The sequence below is a fragment of the Mustela nivalis genome (genome assembly GCF_964662115.1).
Source record: "Mustela nivalis genome assembly, chromosome: 2".
Classification (NCBI taxonomy): Eukaryota; Metazoa; Chordata; class Mammalia; order Carnivora; family Mustelidae; genus Mustela; species Mustela nivalis.
The window spans coordinates 42,231,947-42,251,253 of record NC_139021.1 but is presented as its reverse complement, the minus strand read 5'-3'; the positions used below and the strand labels follow the sequence as shown (position 1 = coordinate 42,251,253).

General features: G+C 33.4%; 1 protein-coding gene across 13 annotated transcripts in view; it reads right to left on the bottom strand.

The window, feature by feature from the left end:
- Positions 1–16,210: 16,210 nt before the first annotated feature.
- TRIQK (triple QxxK/R motif containing) overlaps positions 16,211–19,307 on the bottom strand; it is a 101,936-nt gene continuing 98,839 nt past the window's right edge. For all 13 annotated transcript variants that reach the window (XM_082722900.1, XM_082722890.1, XM_082722891.1 and 10 more), the window contains one exon: positions 16,211–17,317. In XM_082722900.1, the coding sequence (XP_082579026.1) occupies positions 17,204–17,317 (114 nt within the window). In that variant the 3' untranslated portion in view covers positions 16,211–17,203. The remainder of the gene's footprint in view (positions 17,318–19,307) is intronic.

Below are 19,307 nucleotides of genomic sequence, written 5' to 3'. Positions count from 1 at the left end.
GCCTTGAGAGAGATTGCTTTTATGACACTTGGTTATGTAGAGAAAACTGAAAGCACAGTATTAATGGTGTAGAAGAAGATGCCACAGTAGAGAAAGAGAGGACAGGAGTTGGGAATAAGCATGGGGTGAATTTTGCAGATGTGAAGTCAACAGAGCTAGACCCTTGGCTGGAAAAGGGAAGAAGAATCAAGTGGGACAGCTAAGTTTCTATGGAAAAGATGTGCCATGTGGAAATAGAAGATCAATATAACTGAGAAAGAAGGTGATGAATCCTCCTTGGGATAATCTCAATCTGAGGTCCCTTTGAGTCTTGTTTTGTAGATCAACAATCTCTAAAGTAGAGTAGGTTCATCTTAAGACATTCGCTATTCATTTTTGGGGCTACAGTGCAGTTTACACATGTATTACATGTGCTTAATTTTACAAAAATTAGAATCTCTATAACATTTGGAGATTGGAGTGACGATAAAAATTGTTTCACTACACAGAATTACAGAGCTTCTCTTGTAGTATAGTACTTATAAGATTAGTAAAACTTAAGAGATGATGTATACCTTTCGCAAAAAGATGGATACTCCAAATTTGCTGGTCTTTTCTTTATTAAAACATGTTCTTCGCTCAGATCACAGAAGGTTGTGCTCAATTGGTGCTCCTACTTTAGTTCCCACTTTTCTCCCTGGAGCTTGCTCTTCTTGCTGATTTCTTAATATTGGCATTCCAACAGCCTCTCTTCTTCTCTATTTTAATTCATTCCCTAGATCTCTTCCAATTTTATGACTTAACATGTCTGCATACATGACTTTCATGTTTGTATTTCTGCCCTGGACTTTGCCTTCAAAACTCAAGTTTTTGATATTCAACCACTTATTCAACATCTCCACTTTAACTATCTCACGTATATTTTTGAACACCTACTGTATGCAAGGCACTAGTTTCAGCACTTGAAATACATGATTGACAAGACAAAAACAAAAAAAAGCCTCCACCCTTAAAGACCTTACATTCCAGTGGAGAAAGATGGAGAAATAGCTACTACGCAGAATAATCACGTAAAAAGATGCATAATGTTCAAAAGTAAAAAGTGTTCAATGTGAAGAAAAAGGACTATGCTAAGTGGCTGGGGGATGTTGGAGGCAGGAGAGGTGTTATCAGGTTTCAATTTAATATAGGGTAGTTAGGGTAGGCCTAAATGAGAAAGTGACATTTGAATGAAGATGAGAAAGAGGAGGAAGAATGAATCACAAAGAAAGAACAGTGAATGCAAAGGCCCTCGGGTGAAAGCCTGTCTGGGGAAATCAAGACAGGTGTGAGCTGTGGCTATACCAGAGCAAGTGGGAGAATGGGGACACTCAATCTCCACCTCTCTACTTTCTCTTCTCCAAAACACTTCTCATCTCCTGGCATACTGTGTTTATACATTTTTATCTATTTTTTCATTTGTCTATTTCATATTTCTGCTTACCTACTCTTCCAGAATGTGAACTCTGTGTATACAGGGACTTAACTCCTTTTAGTTCACTACTATATTCCCAGCTGCTAAAAGTACCTTGCATGTTAGTACAAATGCAGTGTTTGAGTGAATGAATAAATTAGAAAGAATACGGCAATATGGTAGACCTGTATCTGCTTACATTTATGTATCTTTTGATTAAAGGCAGCAAAAATCTGAGTATTGTTTTGGTCACAGGCTTTTGAGGTCTGGGAAAGATAAAAATTACATATTTTTGTACGAATATCAATGTGTCATAAGACCTAGAAGGCTAAAAGAAAAAGCACAAATATGGACATTGGGGAGGGTATGTGCTTTGGTGAGTGCTGTGAAGTGTATAAACCTGGTGATTCACAGACCTGTACCCCTGGGGATAAAAATATATGTTTATAAAAAATAAAAAATTAAAAAAAAGAAATATTATTAAGGAATATTTCTGGATAATATGATTTGGATTGAGTTTTTAAATTAGTTTTCATATTTTTTCTCTAATAAACATATGTATTAGAGAATGATTTTATATATATATATATATCCTAAACCTGTGATATTTCCCATATTGATTTGAACCTTTGAAATAGAGAGAGGAGGTTAGTGTATCTTAAAGATTTGCTTTGGGATCTTATTATAATTTTTGTTCAGTAGACTATAATTGTGGTATCCCTCCACAAGCCACAATTTAATGAACCTGAGGCCTCATTTCTAGGACCAAAGAGGATTGGGAAACCTGGAGCTCGATAATGCTGTTTTGTTTCATTAAATGTTCTCACTGTCTGTGTGGAAATAAATGTGACTTGTCCCTGACAGATGATAAAAGGCAGCAGACATCATTAGTGTCCATCACATGACTCCTGACACCTACTGGAGAGAGGGCCTCTGTTTGCTCATGATCAGAGGTAAAATCTTTTTACAGATTGATTTGAAATTGCTTCTTAACTTCAATGTTTAGATCTAGCCATGAAGCCAAGAGTGGTTTCCTATTCCAACCTTAAAAACCTTCTTCTGAGGTTTTAAATCATTTCAGCTCTGTATTTCAGGATGTTTCAAGGGGCAGCAATGTTCACAAAGGAAGAGGGCTCCGTGGAATGCTTTATTAGAATTTCAAAAAAGTGCCATCTCTCGAACTGCTCATTACTAGGAACAACCTGATGCCAAGCAATTTATGATTATTAAAACATATAATTTGCATATAAATTAAATGAATTAATAAATAGCAGAGATTACAATAATGTGTTGTATTTCCTTATTGTTTGCTGCTTTAATTTTTACACATGCTAAAATAAAGAAACAAAATGTATTAATTTTCTTTTGTGTTTTTGCAGAGAAAGTGTTGAGAAAAATGTGAATTGGAGAAATTACTCAGTCTCTATTATTTCATGGGAATGTGTCTTCAGATGGGTGTTTCCCATAAAACATGGCTTCTTTTTAAGAAACTGAACTATATTTTAGTTGTTTCAGAAGATATTTCTCAACATTTACTCCAAGGTAAGAAAACATTTTTTAAAAGATGTATAAATAATCCAAATGTTTTGCTTTAAATATCATATATAATAACATTTTCTTATATCGATAAATGATAGTCTTAATAAGTAATTAATATTTATTGAGAAACCATTATGAATACATTAACATACTAGGTACTGTGGTAAAAATCAAAACTACAAGACCCCTCCCCTCAAATTATGGAGTCCAGTTAGGGATATGTAAAATACATAGAAAAAATTAAATTCAAAATATAATAAAACGTGTCAAAAACAAATTCAAGGTGATCTTATACATTTAACCTAGAAAATAATCAATTTCAAACTATTTCCAAGGAAATTCTGGGACTGGAAAAAATGGTGTCCTCCTGAAACCAAATCTCTCCTCAAGTCTTCCCCCAAAATGATAATATCAAAAACCAGTACAAATAAAATCCCCAATGACTCAAGCCTCTAGCTTTACTAGGAAGTCAAAAATATCATGAATATCAAGTTACTTATAAAAAGAGATATAAATACCACATCCAAATGACCTCTTGAGCCTGGAGATGACAAAAACAGGGAAAAGGGAGCTTTAGAGATACTATTAAAAAGTATAATGCATAGACAAAGTAAAGGCCCCAGAAAAAGAGTACAATGCTAAGTGGCAAAATTTGGCATCTGTTATTTGGTAGTCAGTACACATTATCAGTTATAGGAAAGAGTTTGGAAAATGAGTTATATCAAAAAAGTCAGAAGCTTCAAAAAACATTGCTTCCTGAAGACAATCCTAAAAGTAGAGAAAAGATAATGCTCTTGAGGATGTAGCAGAAAGGAGAAAGAAGAAAGTAAGAGGGGAATTCAGAAATAAAAGAGACACAAAGATGCCAATTCTCCATCTCCCCCACCACTAGGGCATTCATATAAAAAAACTGGCCTTACCATAGTAACAGAAGAAAGCACTTCTATATAGACTCTACCCCCAAAATGACTAGTAATAGGTGGGAAAAAAAATGCTAACTCCACACAAAATTAATGGAAGAAGGGAAAGAAACAGAAAATTCAACTGAAATGCTTCAGCTATTAAAATTTTCCCTACCAAAGAAGAAAAGAAAGAAAAGAATAAAGAAAAATCTACAAAACAGAAGAGTACTCTAACAAAATTTTTCACTGATTTGGAAATCCTCAAATAAGCATTTGGAGATTAGATGTAGATATGAAGATAGGAATAGGTGTGGATATAGATATAAATAAGATCAGAAATTTTTAAACTAAGTGCATAAGTGGGAAAAAAAAAAAGAAAGTAAATCATTAAGAGTTAAATTGAGATCAGTAAAGAAACTAAAAAAAAAAAGTCCACCTCAGAAATAAAGAATAAATTAAAAGGAATCCAAGGTATAATAGATTCTAGTGAAACTGAATAAGGTACTTTGAAAAAAAGCAAGAAAACCAAGAGGATAAAAATGAGATAAGGTAACAAGTATAATGGTCAAAGAGAAAATGGCTGAAAGAGAAGATATGCAAAGAGTGTTCAACATACATAGAATTGAAGTCTTTGAAGGAGGTAAACAAAACATACTATAACTGATATGTAAAACCAAAATCAAAGAAAACTTCTCAGGACAAAGTAATCATTTTTACACATTCAAAGGGCCCACTGTGTGTCTTTAAAAACTCAAAAACAAAATCTAAGACATATCCTAGAGAAACAGTATGAATTTAAAGATAAAGAAAAACATTCAGGGTATACAGACAGTAAGAACAAATTACTTGCAATCACTATTTAAAAAAAAAAATAGGCATCAAAGTTCTCGGGTGCAACATACAAAACAAAGCAACAGTGGAAAACAACATTTTAAAGGGATTCAAGGAAAGAACTTGCAAGCCAAGTATTTTAGAAACAGCCAACTTCCCTTCAAGTGTCAAGGCAACAGAAGAACACTTTTGAAGTTTTATGAATCCACAGAATACTTAAACCCATGAGCCTTTCCTTGTTTGGATAAGCTTCATTATACTAGGACCTAAGCTGAAGAATTCTGGCAAAAGAACAGATGATAAGCATTTCATAGATTTAATTTTAAAATTAAATTAAGAATTAAATGCCTAAAAGGAAGGTAGTGGCAAGACTGTAAGGAAGAGTAGTGTGTACGTATTATGTGTTACCTATGATATACTCTGACAAATTAAAAAGAAAACACCTTGAAGTTGAAGGAAAAGACAAAGAAGAAAATAAAGTAAGATTATGGATTGTTTTATAGGCAGTAAATGAAAATCAAGGATATAATGTAAGATGGACATTTTAATCCACAGATTAAAAGAGTTTTTTATAAAAATGTTTTCAAGTGCAAAAAAAAGTATAAGAGAAACCTCTAAATACCAATACCAATGTTCAAAAATACCAAAATAATCTTTTTTTTTAAAGCAGAGCTATATCAGAGAAACACAGCCTATATAACAGAATTAATAGGGTTACTATTATATAAAATTATATACAGAATTGATACCAATATATTAGCCACATCAAAAACTGTAAATGGGCTTGACTCATTCATTACAAGAAAAAAATTCCTAATTGGCTCATGAAGCAAATATCACCTCTATGGTTCTATGCAAGGGTCCCACCTCACATACAGGGATTCAAAGGGTTGAAATCAGAGGTGTGGGAAAAGACAAATCAGGAAAACAAATCTATGACAAGGCAGGAAGTGTGATATTTGATGTAGTTTTTGAATATATAGGTCTGATGGTGAGGTCCGGAGCCAAAGGCCAAGAAAGAATTCTTGAGACATCTTCAGTGCAAAATGGTGGTTTAATTAAAGCAAGGGACAGGATCAGAGGGCAGAAAGAGCTAGGCAAAGGCTGCTGCTCCCTATTGCACTAGGGTTAGGAGGGGCAACTGATTATATATTTTGGGGTGGGGGGAACGCAAAGATAAGGGAAGTTCCAAAGGGATTTTCATGTGTAAAGAAGACTCACCAGATACTAGAGGCCTTGCTGTTGTCAAACCAAGTTGCTTTTCCCTCTAGCAAGGCATTAACATTAAGACAAATTGAGAGCTTCCTGGAGGAAGATTATATTCGGCCTGCCTCAAGTATTTGTCAACAGGCAGCAGGTTATAAGGACATTTAATTTTATCTACATTTCCTTCTGCCTTTGTTTCCCACATCAGTATGGATATTTAAAAAAAAAAAAGTAGAATTCAGGCCAAAATGTACCAAAAATACTCTATAAATACTCTAAAAAATACTCTATAATGCTAAAAGCCAAAACTCACAATAAAGACATAGTGTCTATGAATATCAATATGCCAAATAACAGAGCAACCGTGTTCAAAAGCAAATAACACAGCAGATGCAAGAACAAATAAATACCTTAAAAAAAAAAAAAAAAAAAAAAAGAACCTTTTATGTACCAGTCTCAGCATAAGGCTGACGGATGGAAAACAAGTAAGTTGAAGATATGTACAGCATAAAGTAGACTTTGTGTACTAATATTGAAAATAATACTATAATAGAATATACCACTTTTTAAAGTGTACATGAATCCCTCACAAAAAGTAAGTATATAATAGGTCAAATAGAAAACAGGAGCAAGTTCCATAAAATAGAAATAACACAAGCAGCACTGATTACTGTGCAGTAAAATTTGAACTTAAAAATTAAAATTTAAATAACAGGCTATTCTACCTGTAGACACATATATTTTTTAAATTTCTATTAAATAATTCTTGGTTTAGAGGGAAAACCCAAACAATAAGGATTGGATAAGAACAGCATAAAGTATCAACTTATAGACGACAACAGAGAATCCTTAGAGAGCTTAAGAGAATCAACAGTAAAACTAATGGTGAAACAATAAAAATGATCAGGAAAATTAAATTTTAAAGTGAAACATCTTCATACATTCTTCAAAAAGGCAAAATGTAAAATAGCCAGACAATATGAAATGTCAGTAACCTGGGCACTAGCTAAATGGGCATTTATTCCATTCATATCTCTCAAAATGTACATGTACATATAAGAGCTTTTTTAAAATTAGGAGTCATTTCACATTCAAAACTAGAGAAAATGGGGATCAAACCCTGCTTCCATGAAAAAGAATTTATACATTGAAAGTATCTGATTACTCAAGAATTATGTATCTGTTTCAAGGCTCATTATTTAGCTATCACCTACATATAAAATGTCTAGCTGAACCAAATGTGTTTTGTTAGTAGTAAATAAATAATAGGAGGTGGAAGAGCCATCCTTTTCTGCTTTAGGAGTTTTGTCTTACAATGTGTTTAAAATTTCTTGAAAAAAAGAAATTCTAGATTGTGGGGCGGCTGGGTGGCTCAGTCATTGAGCGTGTCCCTTCGGTTCAGGTCATGATCCCAGGTCCTGGGATCGAGCCCCATATTGGGCTCCCAGCTCTGTGGGAAGCCTGTTTCTCTCTCTCCCACTTCCCCTGCTTGTGTTCCCTCTCTAGCTGTGTCTCTCTCTGTCAAATAAATAAATAAAATCTTTTAAAGAATTCTAGATTGTTTGATAACAGAACTATCTTAAAGTCCTTCTCCCTTTCCTTTGAGAAAACTAATGCACCAGGGATTTGAGCAGCAGATGGGCGGCTCAAGTTCAAACATGTCTTGTGCCCTCCCCCTGCCAGCCACCCACCAGAATGACTACAAGATTTGAGTCAACAATTTGTATACAGCTAGGAGTGTTTGGAGTTAAAAAATAAATGCCTCTGGAAAAAGACTTGAAGTAACTCGGAAGTCCCTTCCCATACCTCCTCGTTTCCACCCTGTTCTCAATGCAACTGTGTTTTTCATAGTTGTAGGGCAGTGGTGGTTCTCAGGGGTACAGCTGGGAATCTTCCTGACCCCAGGGAACACTTTGCTATGTCTGGAGACATTTTTGGTTGTCATAACTCAGCAGCTTCTCCAGTGAAATCTGAAACAGGCCCCCAGACACAGCTGGAGGAAAAGGCGGGTTTAATAAGCAAGGGAATAAACACAAGGCTTATCTGGGCAGTGGTGCGAAATCGACAAAATTTATAAAGAGGCCTTACCTGGATTCAGTCAGTATACTGCCCACATGGCTCTGTCGAAGTTGCCACCTTGAAAACGAAGGCTTCCAGTGGTGAAAACTTGCTGGGGGCAGAAGTACATTCCAACCACAGGGGCTGGCCTGAGGGGCCTCCACTTATTATCCACCACCACCACCCCCACCCCACCCAGCAGCTCAAGGATCAATCAGGGGTCACATCCCCTTGATGACCTCCTCCAACTATAACTAGGGCAGGAGGAGGTGCTACCGGCATCTAGTTGCATATCAGCATCTAAATATCCTGCAACTTTCAAGATTGCCACGCAAAGAATTAGCTGGCCCAAAATGTCGATAATGCTGAAGTTGAGGAAGCCTGATCTATGGGAATGAGGTGTAGTACTTATTCAAACATATTTACTGTGGAATAAACCATGAGTCTAGTGCAGCACTTGGCATTTGAGATAAAGCAAAAAAACCCAGAGTTCCTTCCTTAAACACCTCAGATTCCAGTTAAGAGACACATAATGGATAATCATGGAATAGATTCTACGTAAGAAAATAATCACCTAACTCAGCCTTGCATGGGCGGGGTTGGGGGCTTCTGTGGGGAAAGTCTGGGGATTTATCTGGGAATAAATAAATCTTGAAGGATAGATATGTAGGCATTTTTCAGATTAAATAAGAGACAATGGTTTTAGGCAGAGGAAGGAAAGAATGTTAACAATGAGCACAAAGGGACTATACCACATATGGGCCAAGAGCTAATATGTCGTCTTTGTACATTTTCATTGGCTTTTCTCTCACTTGGAATACCTTTTTCACTCTCTTTTTTTCTTTGATGAAACTATCACCATCTCTCAAGTCATAGGTCATGAGGGGAAGAGTACTATTTTTTCCTTCTTGTTTGAAATGTTCATGGATTTTTTTGCAAGGGTAAAGTACAGTTCTGCCAGGTGGCAAATGCTCAATAAATATTTTTTGAATGAAAATGAATAAACTTAAATATAAGTTCCTTTCTGAAACGTTCTGAATTTCTCACTATGAAAAAGGCCGAACTGCCTTTTTCTATACTACTTACATTGTGTATAGATGAGGAATTTGAAAGATGACTTATCAATACCTGATAAAGGTGCTTAGTGGTTATTAAGTGAATGAAAAATAGAAGAACATAATGGAAATAAAATGGACAAGTTTACCAGTTGTCTGGGCTCATGATATAGCTCACTAAAACACTTGTCTTTCCAGTCCTCTCTGTAGAGTGGAGATTGATTCACTCAATAGAAAGAAGTAAAAATCATTTATAATCCAATATCCAGAAATAGTTTTTACTTCTTCCTAAATATTCTTCAACTATACACATGTGCACTCAAGTGTCCACATGACATAAACACACACAGACATACATTCAAGCAAAACAGAATCCTGTCATATGTATCCTATTTTTAAGTGCTTCTTAACCTTTCTCCATATCAATAGTTATAACTATATATTATTTTAATGATTCCATCACACTTTATTTAATAGATGTAACACAACTTGTTCAAAAAGACCCTTATGTTGGACACTCTCATCACTTTCAGATTTTTTGAGGTTATGAACAAAGCTATGGTTAAAATACTTTGTGCACTTCTGTACATGACAGGCATTATTATCTTGAAAGAATTTCTAAAGAGATATGGAAGCAACTAAAGTATATATGAAATTTTAGACTTTTAAAGTACACTGCAAAAGTGCCTTCCAGAGAGTGTGTGAGATTACCATTCCCCCAAGCAGAGTATGAAAGAGACTGTTTCCTCACATCTTTAATTAACACTGAGTGCTGGGTTGTGTGTTAGATTTTAATTTAATGTGTTATAATCCAACAGTATTTCCTTTATGATTTCTGACTCATGACTCAATGCCTAGAAATAATTTCTATACTGAGATTTTAAAAATGCTGTAGTTTCTTCTAATAATTTTTATGGGGTTTTTTCATTTAGAAATGATAAATTCCATCAGAAATTAATCGTTTTAAGTCATGGTATAGGCATCTTTTAATTTTCAAATGGATACTCAATTGTTTTAATATATTTAATAAGTAATCTATCTTTCCATCTTCATGACTTACAGGCTACATTAAGTGAATATTTATATTTGGATCTATTTCCAGACTGCACATTTTATTGCTTTGTCTCCTTTCCCAGACTAAGATTATTTTAATTATTATAACTTTATAATACACTTTAATATCTGGTGGATTAAGGTTCTCTTTTCTGTTTCCAATTTAGAAAAAAAGTTTAAATTTGTATAATATCGAATCATCTCATCCAGGGAGACAGTTGGTCTCTTTTTTATTAAAGTTTGATTATCTTACTCTGTAAGGTCTTTTTTCCAATGAAGACTCTTGATAGTTCTTGCTGATTTTTTTCTAGACAATTCAGTTTTGATTGTGATTATAAAATATATTTTTATATTATGATATTTAGCTAACTATTATAATTATTAGATAGAGCTATTAATTTTCACATAGTTTTCTAATGGGCTATGTTATATAAATCTTAATATCTCATTAGTTTTCCAGTTAATCATATAATCTGCAATCTATAGTCTTTTTCCACATTTCCTACTTATTCCAACTGTTTTAAAAAGTCTGATTGCATTGTCTATTATTTTTAGAAAAACATAAAATAATATAAAAGCATAAAACTTTCATGATTTTAATGATAATACCTTTAATATAGAGCATGATACTGGAATTTGTATTTCAGTACTAAAAAGGATGATGATTGCAATGGGTTGAAACACACATTACATATATAAAATCTATGGCTTTTTAGTGGTAATAAAAGCTACAACAGGAACAACAATGGCAAATCTCTATTGGTAATTATTAGAGAGTGCTAACCTATTACTCTGAAATTTGGTAAAGGCAAAGATTCAAGTATTTATCCTTCCTTTCCTATTATGAGCCATATTCTAAGGTAACCGAATAGTTGATTAAATTTCTCAGTTTTTTGTTTTGTTTTAACAATTTCACCTAAATGCTGAAGGACTGATAGAAAATTGTCATTCTGGGGCTCCTGGGTGGTTCAGTCAGTTAAGCATCTGCCTCTTGATTTCAAGTCAGGTCATGATCTCGGGGTCCTGAGACAAAGTCCTAGGGCAAGCTCTGTGCTGGGCATGGAGTCTGCTTATGATTCTCTCTCTCCCTCTCCTGTCCCACCCCTCCATCTCACTTGTGCACATGCTCTCTAACTCTCTCTTGAAAAAAAATAAGTAAATTTTTTAAAAATTGTCATCTTGTAATGTCAAAAATTGTCAAATGAGATAATAGATCTAGGGAATAATTATAAACAGATGCTAAAAGCCCCAGGCAAAATGTTGATTTTGGAGGGAAAGGGGTTACTAGCACATGAACCCATTGGTAAATTTCACCATCATTATAAATGAGACAACCAGAAGTGATGTATCTCATTAAGTACTATGACATACTGTTGCCTTAAAAATAAACAAATAACAATAACGGAATTACCTGGATCTAATCTAGTTTAAGATCTAACTCCTACTGTATAAAAAATATGAAAAATAGAGGTATAAAATAACAAAATGAAAATAGCCAAGTCTAAAATATTAGAAATCCAAGAGGACAAATATTGTGGTTTCTTCAGCACATCAGTGGCATTAAAGAAAAAGAGGTTTGCTATAGAATAAAAGAAATTTAAGAGGCTTACAATAAAATGTAGTACACATCTTGATTCAAAGCCTATTATAAATAGGTATCTTGAAGAAATTTGGGACATTCTAATATGGACTTGGTATTAAATGATTTGAAGAAATAACTAGTCCTATTAGCTTTAATAATAGCTTCTTGGTAATGCAAGAAAAAAACAACAAATAACAAACAAAAAAATAAAAGTTCCTGTCAGAGATGTATACTGAGATATTTATAGGTAAAATGTCACCTTGAGGTTTGTTTTTAAAATATCTCAGGTTACAAAAAAAAAACCACACACATACAAATGGAGAAACAAAAGAGTGGGAAAATATTGGTAATTGTTGACTCTAGGTGATGGGTATACTGAGGTTCATTACACTCTTGTCTCTAGTTTTGTGTAATGCATGTGGCCAGTGATTAAGAAAAAGGGGTGAGGAGTGAGAGTGGGAAAATAGTCTTGATTCTAAGTAAAAAGAGTGGAGGCAGTTAATATGGTAAGTACATAGTTAAGTGCGACTTAACATACAATTGAGGTTCATACAAACTGAAAAAGGAAATGTTAGAGATTGCCTAGAGTTTAGAATTGGGGCAGATAAAGGAGAATGTGAAGGGCAGAAAAGGAAGTAATGGTACTCAAAAATGTCTACAAGGGCGTTCGCTATCTGGATCACCAATGTTTGGGAACTAGTGTAATAAATGATTGTGTAAATTACTTCTCTTTGGTCTATCAACTTCTCACATGCCAGTGCTTCATGCAAAACATCCTATTGCAGCTAAGACTGTGACCTCCTTCTCATGGACATTACAGCCAGAATTCTATCTCGACATGGTTTATTTATAAAAACCTTCTCTTAAAAAAACTAGTTGCTGCAATTTAAGAGACTTACAATGTCTTTAACCTCAGTTTATAAAAAACAAACAAACAACAACAACTACAACAAAAAAAAAAAAAAAGAAAAAAAGCCCTGATTTTTTGTGTTATCCTAGGATGCACAGAGAAGGCAATGCAATGAAGACCTGCCTTGTCACATTCAGTAGAGCAACTGCAGAAGCAATTTGTTACAAGCAGATGGGTAGAACGCTAAAAAGGATAATAAACTAGAACGAAATTAGATATTGAAATCAATTTCTTTTAGGCTTACCATGAAACTTCAGATTTACACAATTGTATTTGAAGAAGTCAGAAAAAAAAAAAAAAGGCATACTAAGATGGGTGCCCATGAAAACAGAACTTTACACATGCTATAGCCTTTATAGTCACCATTTACTTGGTTGGTTCAAATATTTATAGTTCATTGTTATGACTGCCAAAACTGGCAACCACAAGGATTGTTGTCTCAATTAGGACAGTAAACAGATTGTCTCTTTTTTTAATGAAAAAATCTAAAATGTAATACTTCACAGTTTAACATGTTTATTCATCTAAACGAGCTAAAAAATAATGGTGCGACATCTGTTCGAGAGGCATTGGTACCTCAAATTTTGGCTGCCTCCCCACCAATTTGGTTGTTGTTTTAAAAAATGAAGAATAGGAGGGAGTACTGTCATCAAAAAATCTTTTGGCATGTAAAGTATCTTATTTTTCTTGAAATAAGGATTTCATGTCTGTTGCTAAGGATAAAAAAAAAAATTATTTAAGAATGAGGCACTCTGCTGAATAGGGCAGCAGTTCAATTGTTTTAAATGAATTTACTGGCCCACTATGGATATTTCCACACTGTTATAGTTCTTTGAGTGACTCTCCCAGTTCCCTTTATACCTACCTGCATCGCTAAAATACAAAATAAAATACTAAGAATGTTTCTGTTGGCACTGAATTCTTCTGCTAGGTTTTTTTTTTTTGGGGGGGGGGTTGTTTTTTGTTTTTTGTTTTTTTACTGTGGGTTGCACTGATTCTTGATATGATGTCAATGAAACAAAATCTAGCAAACATACATTCTATCCTGGCTGCATCGGAGCAATTCTAATAAAGGAAGGCAGTGCCGCTAAGGCTGAAATGGTAGGAATCTCCCCAGAGAATCCCGAGGTAAGTGTACATACTTTAGATAGTCTAGTCTCTGGCTCAACAACCTTACATTAGGGATGAAATACATGAAAATTCTCTAAGTTTAATTTCTGGAAATTTTATTTCTGAAGCCCATCTAAATAAATCAAAACTTACTCTACTGAATTATCACCAACTATATATCATTTTAGAATTTGGAAAATATAGTGCTTTAGTATTCACATAAATGTAAGCATAATAATGAAAATTTAGTGGTTTTTTTTGTTGTTGTTGTTGGGAGTGAGGATGTATAATAAGTTAAATTAAAAACACTGAGTGTGGTTTTCAACAATACTAAGATAAAAATAATATATTTGATTACCCAGAAAACAGCAATGTTTCTGTTCTACAGCAAATTTAACACTAGTTGTCTTGATCTTAAAAAGGAACAGGATTTAACATATATTTGTCCCAGGACATTCAATGATCATAAATGCTAAATGTTGAGTTGATCAATATAGTGATTTCTAAGTTTTATTTATTAAACGCAAATAATTTTTGATCATCTGTTACATGCAGGAACTGTACCAGACTCTGAGAATACTAAAAGAAATTAACTTAAATTTTGACATGCATTTATTAAATATGTGCAGATCACTACACTACTGGAATTACATAAATGAATAAGAACATACTTTCATGATCTTGCTATCATTGTTTGGATAGAAGTATTTTGGAAAAATTGAAAAGACAGAAAATCTTCAAGTACTTGTCACCTTAAAACAACAAACTCTATAGTGGCACAATGATAGGCGTTTTGTTCATTTGTTTTAAAAGAAATCCTGCATGAGGTTATAGTTTTACAATATCTCCTCTCAATAAATCAATATTTATTTTGCATTCAAAATAAGAACCAGCAACTCTTCAAGCTTCATTCACAGTATTCCACAGGTTGTATGTAAAGTCTGCTGCATTAGCTGAAATTTAGCCTGCAGAGTATAGTTAGCAAATAAATTCTAACATTCTGAAAAGTCATTATAATTTTTCTGTTTTTGTCTTCTGAATTACTCTGAGCAGTGAATTATTGGAGGAGAAAAACCCAAGCCTAAAATTTGTGTCTGGTGCTAGTCTTAGATATATGCCAAACACCACACACTATTTAGAAGTGTGGTCCCCTGAAAATGTAGGCCAGATATCATCTCTCTAGCTTCAAAGATTCAAACCAGATTTCAATCTGGAATTTCTCTACAGGCCGCTTCCCAGTTAATGTGAATTTGAAAAATTTGCATTTCATGAAAACAGTGTTGTATAAACATATATTGTCTCAGTTTACCCAGAATTTATTAAAATCAGAGTTGGACCTTTGGGACTTATGGTTCTCTGGAGCCACCATAAGTTATTTACACAAATGGACTAGCCAGATACTGAAGGTATTGATAAAATGAGGTAATCAAACTAGCTTATAATTATACTATGTATAGATTAATACTTACTACTATCAGAAACAACCTTTCTCCTCAAGAGAAATACCTCAAGAACAGAAGGGAACAGTAATATTTTTTCTCAGGGTAATGAATTTTCAGACATTTCCAAGAGAATATTCATCTATTTTAAATACTATAAATTCTGTTATATTTCACTTGGATAGGTATCTAATAAACAATTATTACATATCTTCTCATTTAAATTACTACTGAAATTAGAAATAATCTTTATTTAATATGTCTGTTTTTAACACCATATGGGAGGTAAAGTAACTAAATGAAAATTGTTCACGTAAATGTGATAGGAGTGGGGGAAAAGCAGTATTTCTTGACATGTGGCATGTCACTCAGGAAAGGAAAAGGCCCATCATATCCAAAATGCCAGCTTGGATATTCCCTTGCCACCCACTTCACGAACAGACATACCACATGGCATTAAATGCTGCAACCTTTCCTAAAAATGCCACTTGGATTGGTCTGCTGTGGTGAGTGTATAAGAACTCTTGGTCTGTCTCATGAGTTTGTGATTTCAAGGGGTAGAATCCAGTAAATAACACTGGCTAAATTTTGCCCTCAGATGTTTGGCATAAATGATCTGTGAGGATACAGGAACTTTGGGCTGTTTTCACATTGATGAAGTAAATTATGCTACTTGGAAAAATTCTACAGAACATAAAGCTACACAGTCATATTCAACTATTTGCAAAAGTCTCACAGAACATTGAGTGTATTCATCAAAGCTTTCTTCTCTGGAAAAATATGGAAACAATCTTTACATTTTATTTGCTCTTCATAAATACAATGTATATGATATAAAGCACTTTGTGCATTTGTTTCTAACTATTAATTTTTTATACTTCTTTATATAAGATAGTAGCTAACAACTCTGATGTGGACACATATTTTCCCATTTTCTAAGCTTATGTATTCATATGTTCTAAAAATACTTTTAAAAAATCCATTACTGGTAAAAATATTGAATATATTGATTGTTATACTCCAACAAATGCAAAATATCTTAAAAACTTAAATAAACAAAAAAATTAGAAATGCAAGTAATGTGAGACCTGTATTTTCATCTATTATTTATTTTTCACAAAACAGTTATAATTGAGTAACTCTCAAGAGACAAAATGTAATTTTGTAAACCAACTTTGTATTGTTTAGGTTTAGGAGGCAATCCAAGAAAATTATTCTGAGTAGGTAGGACTTCCCTTACTGTTGTGTGAAAAAAAAAAAAAAAAACTGCACAAGTAAATGACAGATTGTTACATACCTCCCTAACAAGAAGGGCAAACTGATACTGCAAGCAGCCTGAACAACATAATTAAAATAGAATTCCAAGTTTATATTAATACAATAATAAGTTAATTAAAATCAAGATCAACTGAACTTTCTATTTACACCAGTTCAGACAGCCCAAGAGGAAAGGAACTCTATTTTACAGACATATGTGACTCTTTGAGCTTCTGTCATCCAGGTGCCATTTCTGATGGAGCACATGTGCACTGAACAGTTGGCAAAGAAGGAAAAAGATTACTGTAGATGTATGGCAGATAGTCTCTCTAATGATATAAAATATGTCTGGAAAGAAAGCAGGGCTTCTTTGTAAAATGAAAAATTTCCCATGACTTTTCATTCCTTCTTAGGCTCTGAATGTGATTTGAGAATGCTTCTGTAAATGAGGATATATACTTTTACTTACGATGTATACGGAACAAAAATAGATTTAGTAATCTGAAGTGACGGAGTTATACACATAAATTGGCTAAGACATCCGAAGAATTTAGGATCTGTTTTCCATTTAATCTAAATGCACCATGAATAGGTTGCCTGTCAAAGTAGAAAGATTTATAAAAGTATCCGGTAGCATACATTATACTACATTGCTAGGTAAGGTTCTTTTTTTGATATCCTATGCAGCTATTTAAAAAGATATTTCTCAAAACTGAAAATACCAGCAGAAAGAATTCAAAATGTTCCAGTTTCAGTACTTTAGAAAGTGTTGGTCCCAAGGGATGCTTTTATAAAATTATTTCCCTTTAATGCATTGATTGCTGTTCAGCTAATCTTCATCTCGTTCCAGATCAGGGTCAACGTCTGTGGACAGTCTGAGATAAAAGAAAGCATAGAAAGCCAGTAGGAGGGCCAATATAGCTGCTAGTACGAGGCCAACTTCCTAAGGAGGGGGAAAAAAAAAAAAAAGGTATGTTTGAAATTGATGAAAAGAGACTGGTTCATGTCATAAGTTTCATCAGAGAAAATAGCTATATAATTCTATCATCTAAAATAATAATTTGAAACTAATTAATCACATTTTTTTGTTTAACTCTTCTTGTCATTTAGTAAAGCAATTTATTGTGTACTTGACAATACCGACTGCAATGATAAGGACATCAGTGGATGACTCATTTCTATTATTATTTCTATATAATTTGTAATAGGAAAATTTCTAATAATAAAATTTAACTTTACAATTTTGATATATTTGCATAGTTTGGATATCAAGATGTTGGGTGCAAGCAGTGTAGTTTGTGCCTACACAGTTCTTCTGTTCTCTATTTGAGTATGTTTAACTTTATTTGTTGCTTCAATTCGTTTGTTATTAGTTATAGCTTTAGGACACAGATTTTAAAACATTTATCTTTCTTTTTCTATAGGAAGAAACTGCTATTATAGCCAGTTTCTAAATTATGTCTCGCTAAGTCTTTATTAAATATTATTTTGTTAAAACTAAATTTAAACTCTAAATTCTATAGTTTACAATGTGGGGGAACAAAACTGAAGAATCTCAGTTCATGAAGAAAGACATAGTATAATTTATCAGAATTGTGAAGGGTTATTCTGAAAATTTCATTTGGTTATTTGATATAGGTTATATTAATTATGTTAAACTAGTAGCCAAAAAATTTACTTCATATATTATGGCAAAAATCCTATTATCTCTTAAGAAGTCCATAAACTTCATATATAAATGAAGTATAGAGTATATAGTATGTAGTATACACACATACCAATAGAAGTATTCTCAATGTGAACATATCATTTGGCTAAAGAAATTAAAAAAAAAAAAAAAGCAACTAGTGCCAGTTCCATATCCTAAAGAGGCTAATATGTCTTTCTAATTTTCAACTGTGTATCACACTCATTCCTGGCATTGTTTTATGGAGAAGCAATTTATTTGTATTTACATGAATATATTCTACATTTCATCAGAATGTAAAGTTACTAATTCAACATATGCCATCTAATAAACCTTAAAAGACATTAAAATGAATTTGGTTTATAAGCAACAATAAATTTTTACCTGGATGTTGAAATTACAAGTGGGCAATTTATAGCTATTTAGCATCAAATGTACCTTTATTTAGATTTCCAAACTACAGAAGTAAATATTGATAAAAATCAAGGGGCTGATAGACTTAGTGTCAACAATTTTTTATAAGATTTTTTTTTAAATTTAATACATCATTATAATGTCAATGAAAGTGAGTTTTTCTTTGTTGCAGTCGGAACACTTTGGCACCTCAAAAGGGCATGGCAGCATCAGACAGGTTTCATTTATATTCTTATATCCACAGCTGTGCTCCCAGACCCATCTGGTTACACAGCTACTAATTTTAAGAGGATGTAATAAACAAGTGACACACAACTGCAAACTCCATCTGTTCTGTATAGTGGACAACAAAACTGTTCAATAGCAGTCACCATTCATACAAGCTTAAGGCAGGAATAAAGTTTTTACTCTTGATTGGAGGCCATCATCCACATCTCATTTGATAATCACCTCTAACTGCTGTTTTTCAACTGCTCCTTGTCCCTTCAAAAAACTCTCTATCATCTTCACCATACATTTTCAGGATATCCAGAGGCATGAAAATGGGTTTTAAGGGTAGAAAGCAGAGAATACTCATAGAATACAACTTCAGAGGATCCATTAATTCAATTAGGTTTTCTGAATATATGGTGGAAGGGGTAGGGCTAAAGAATATTGAATGGGGAGGAACAGCATCATTAAAAAAAAAAAAATCCCTGTTCTGTTGAGGAGATGAACATTGTGGGACTGCATGTACAGAGGGTTAAAACAATGATAAAATTTGAAAATACTGCTTTCAGGATGCTGGTGACACTAACCATAACTTAACTCTAGGCATTTATGACCCCCCACT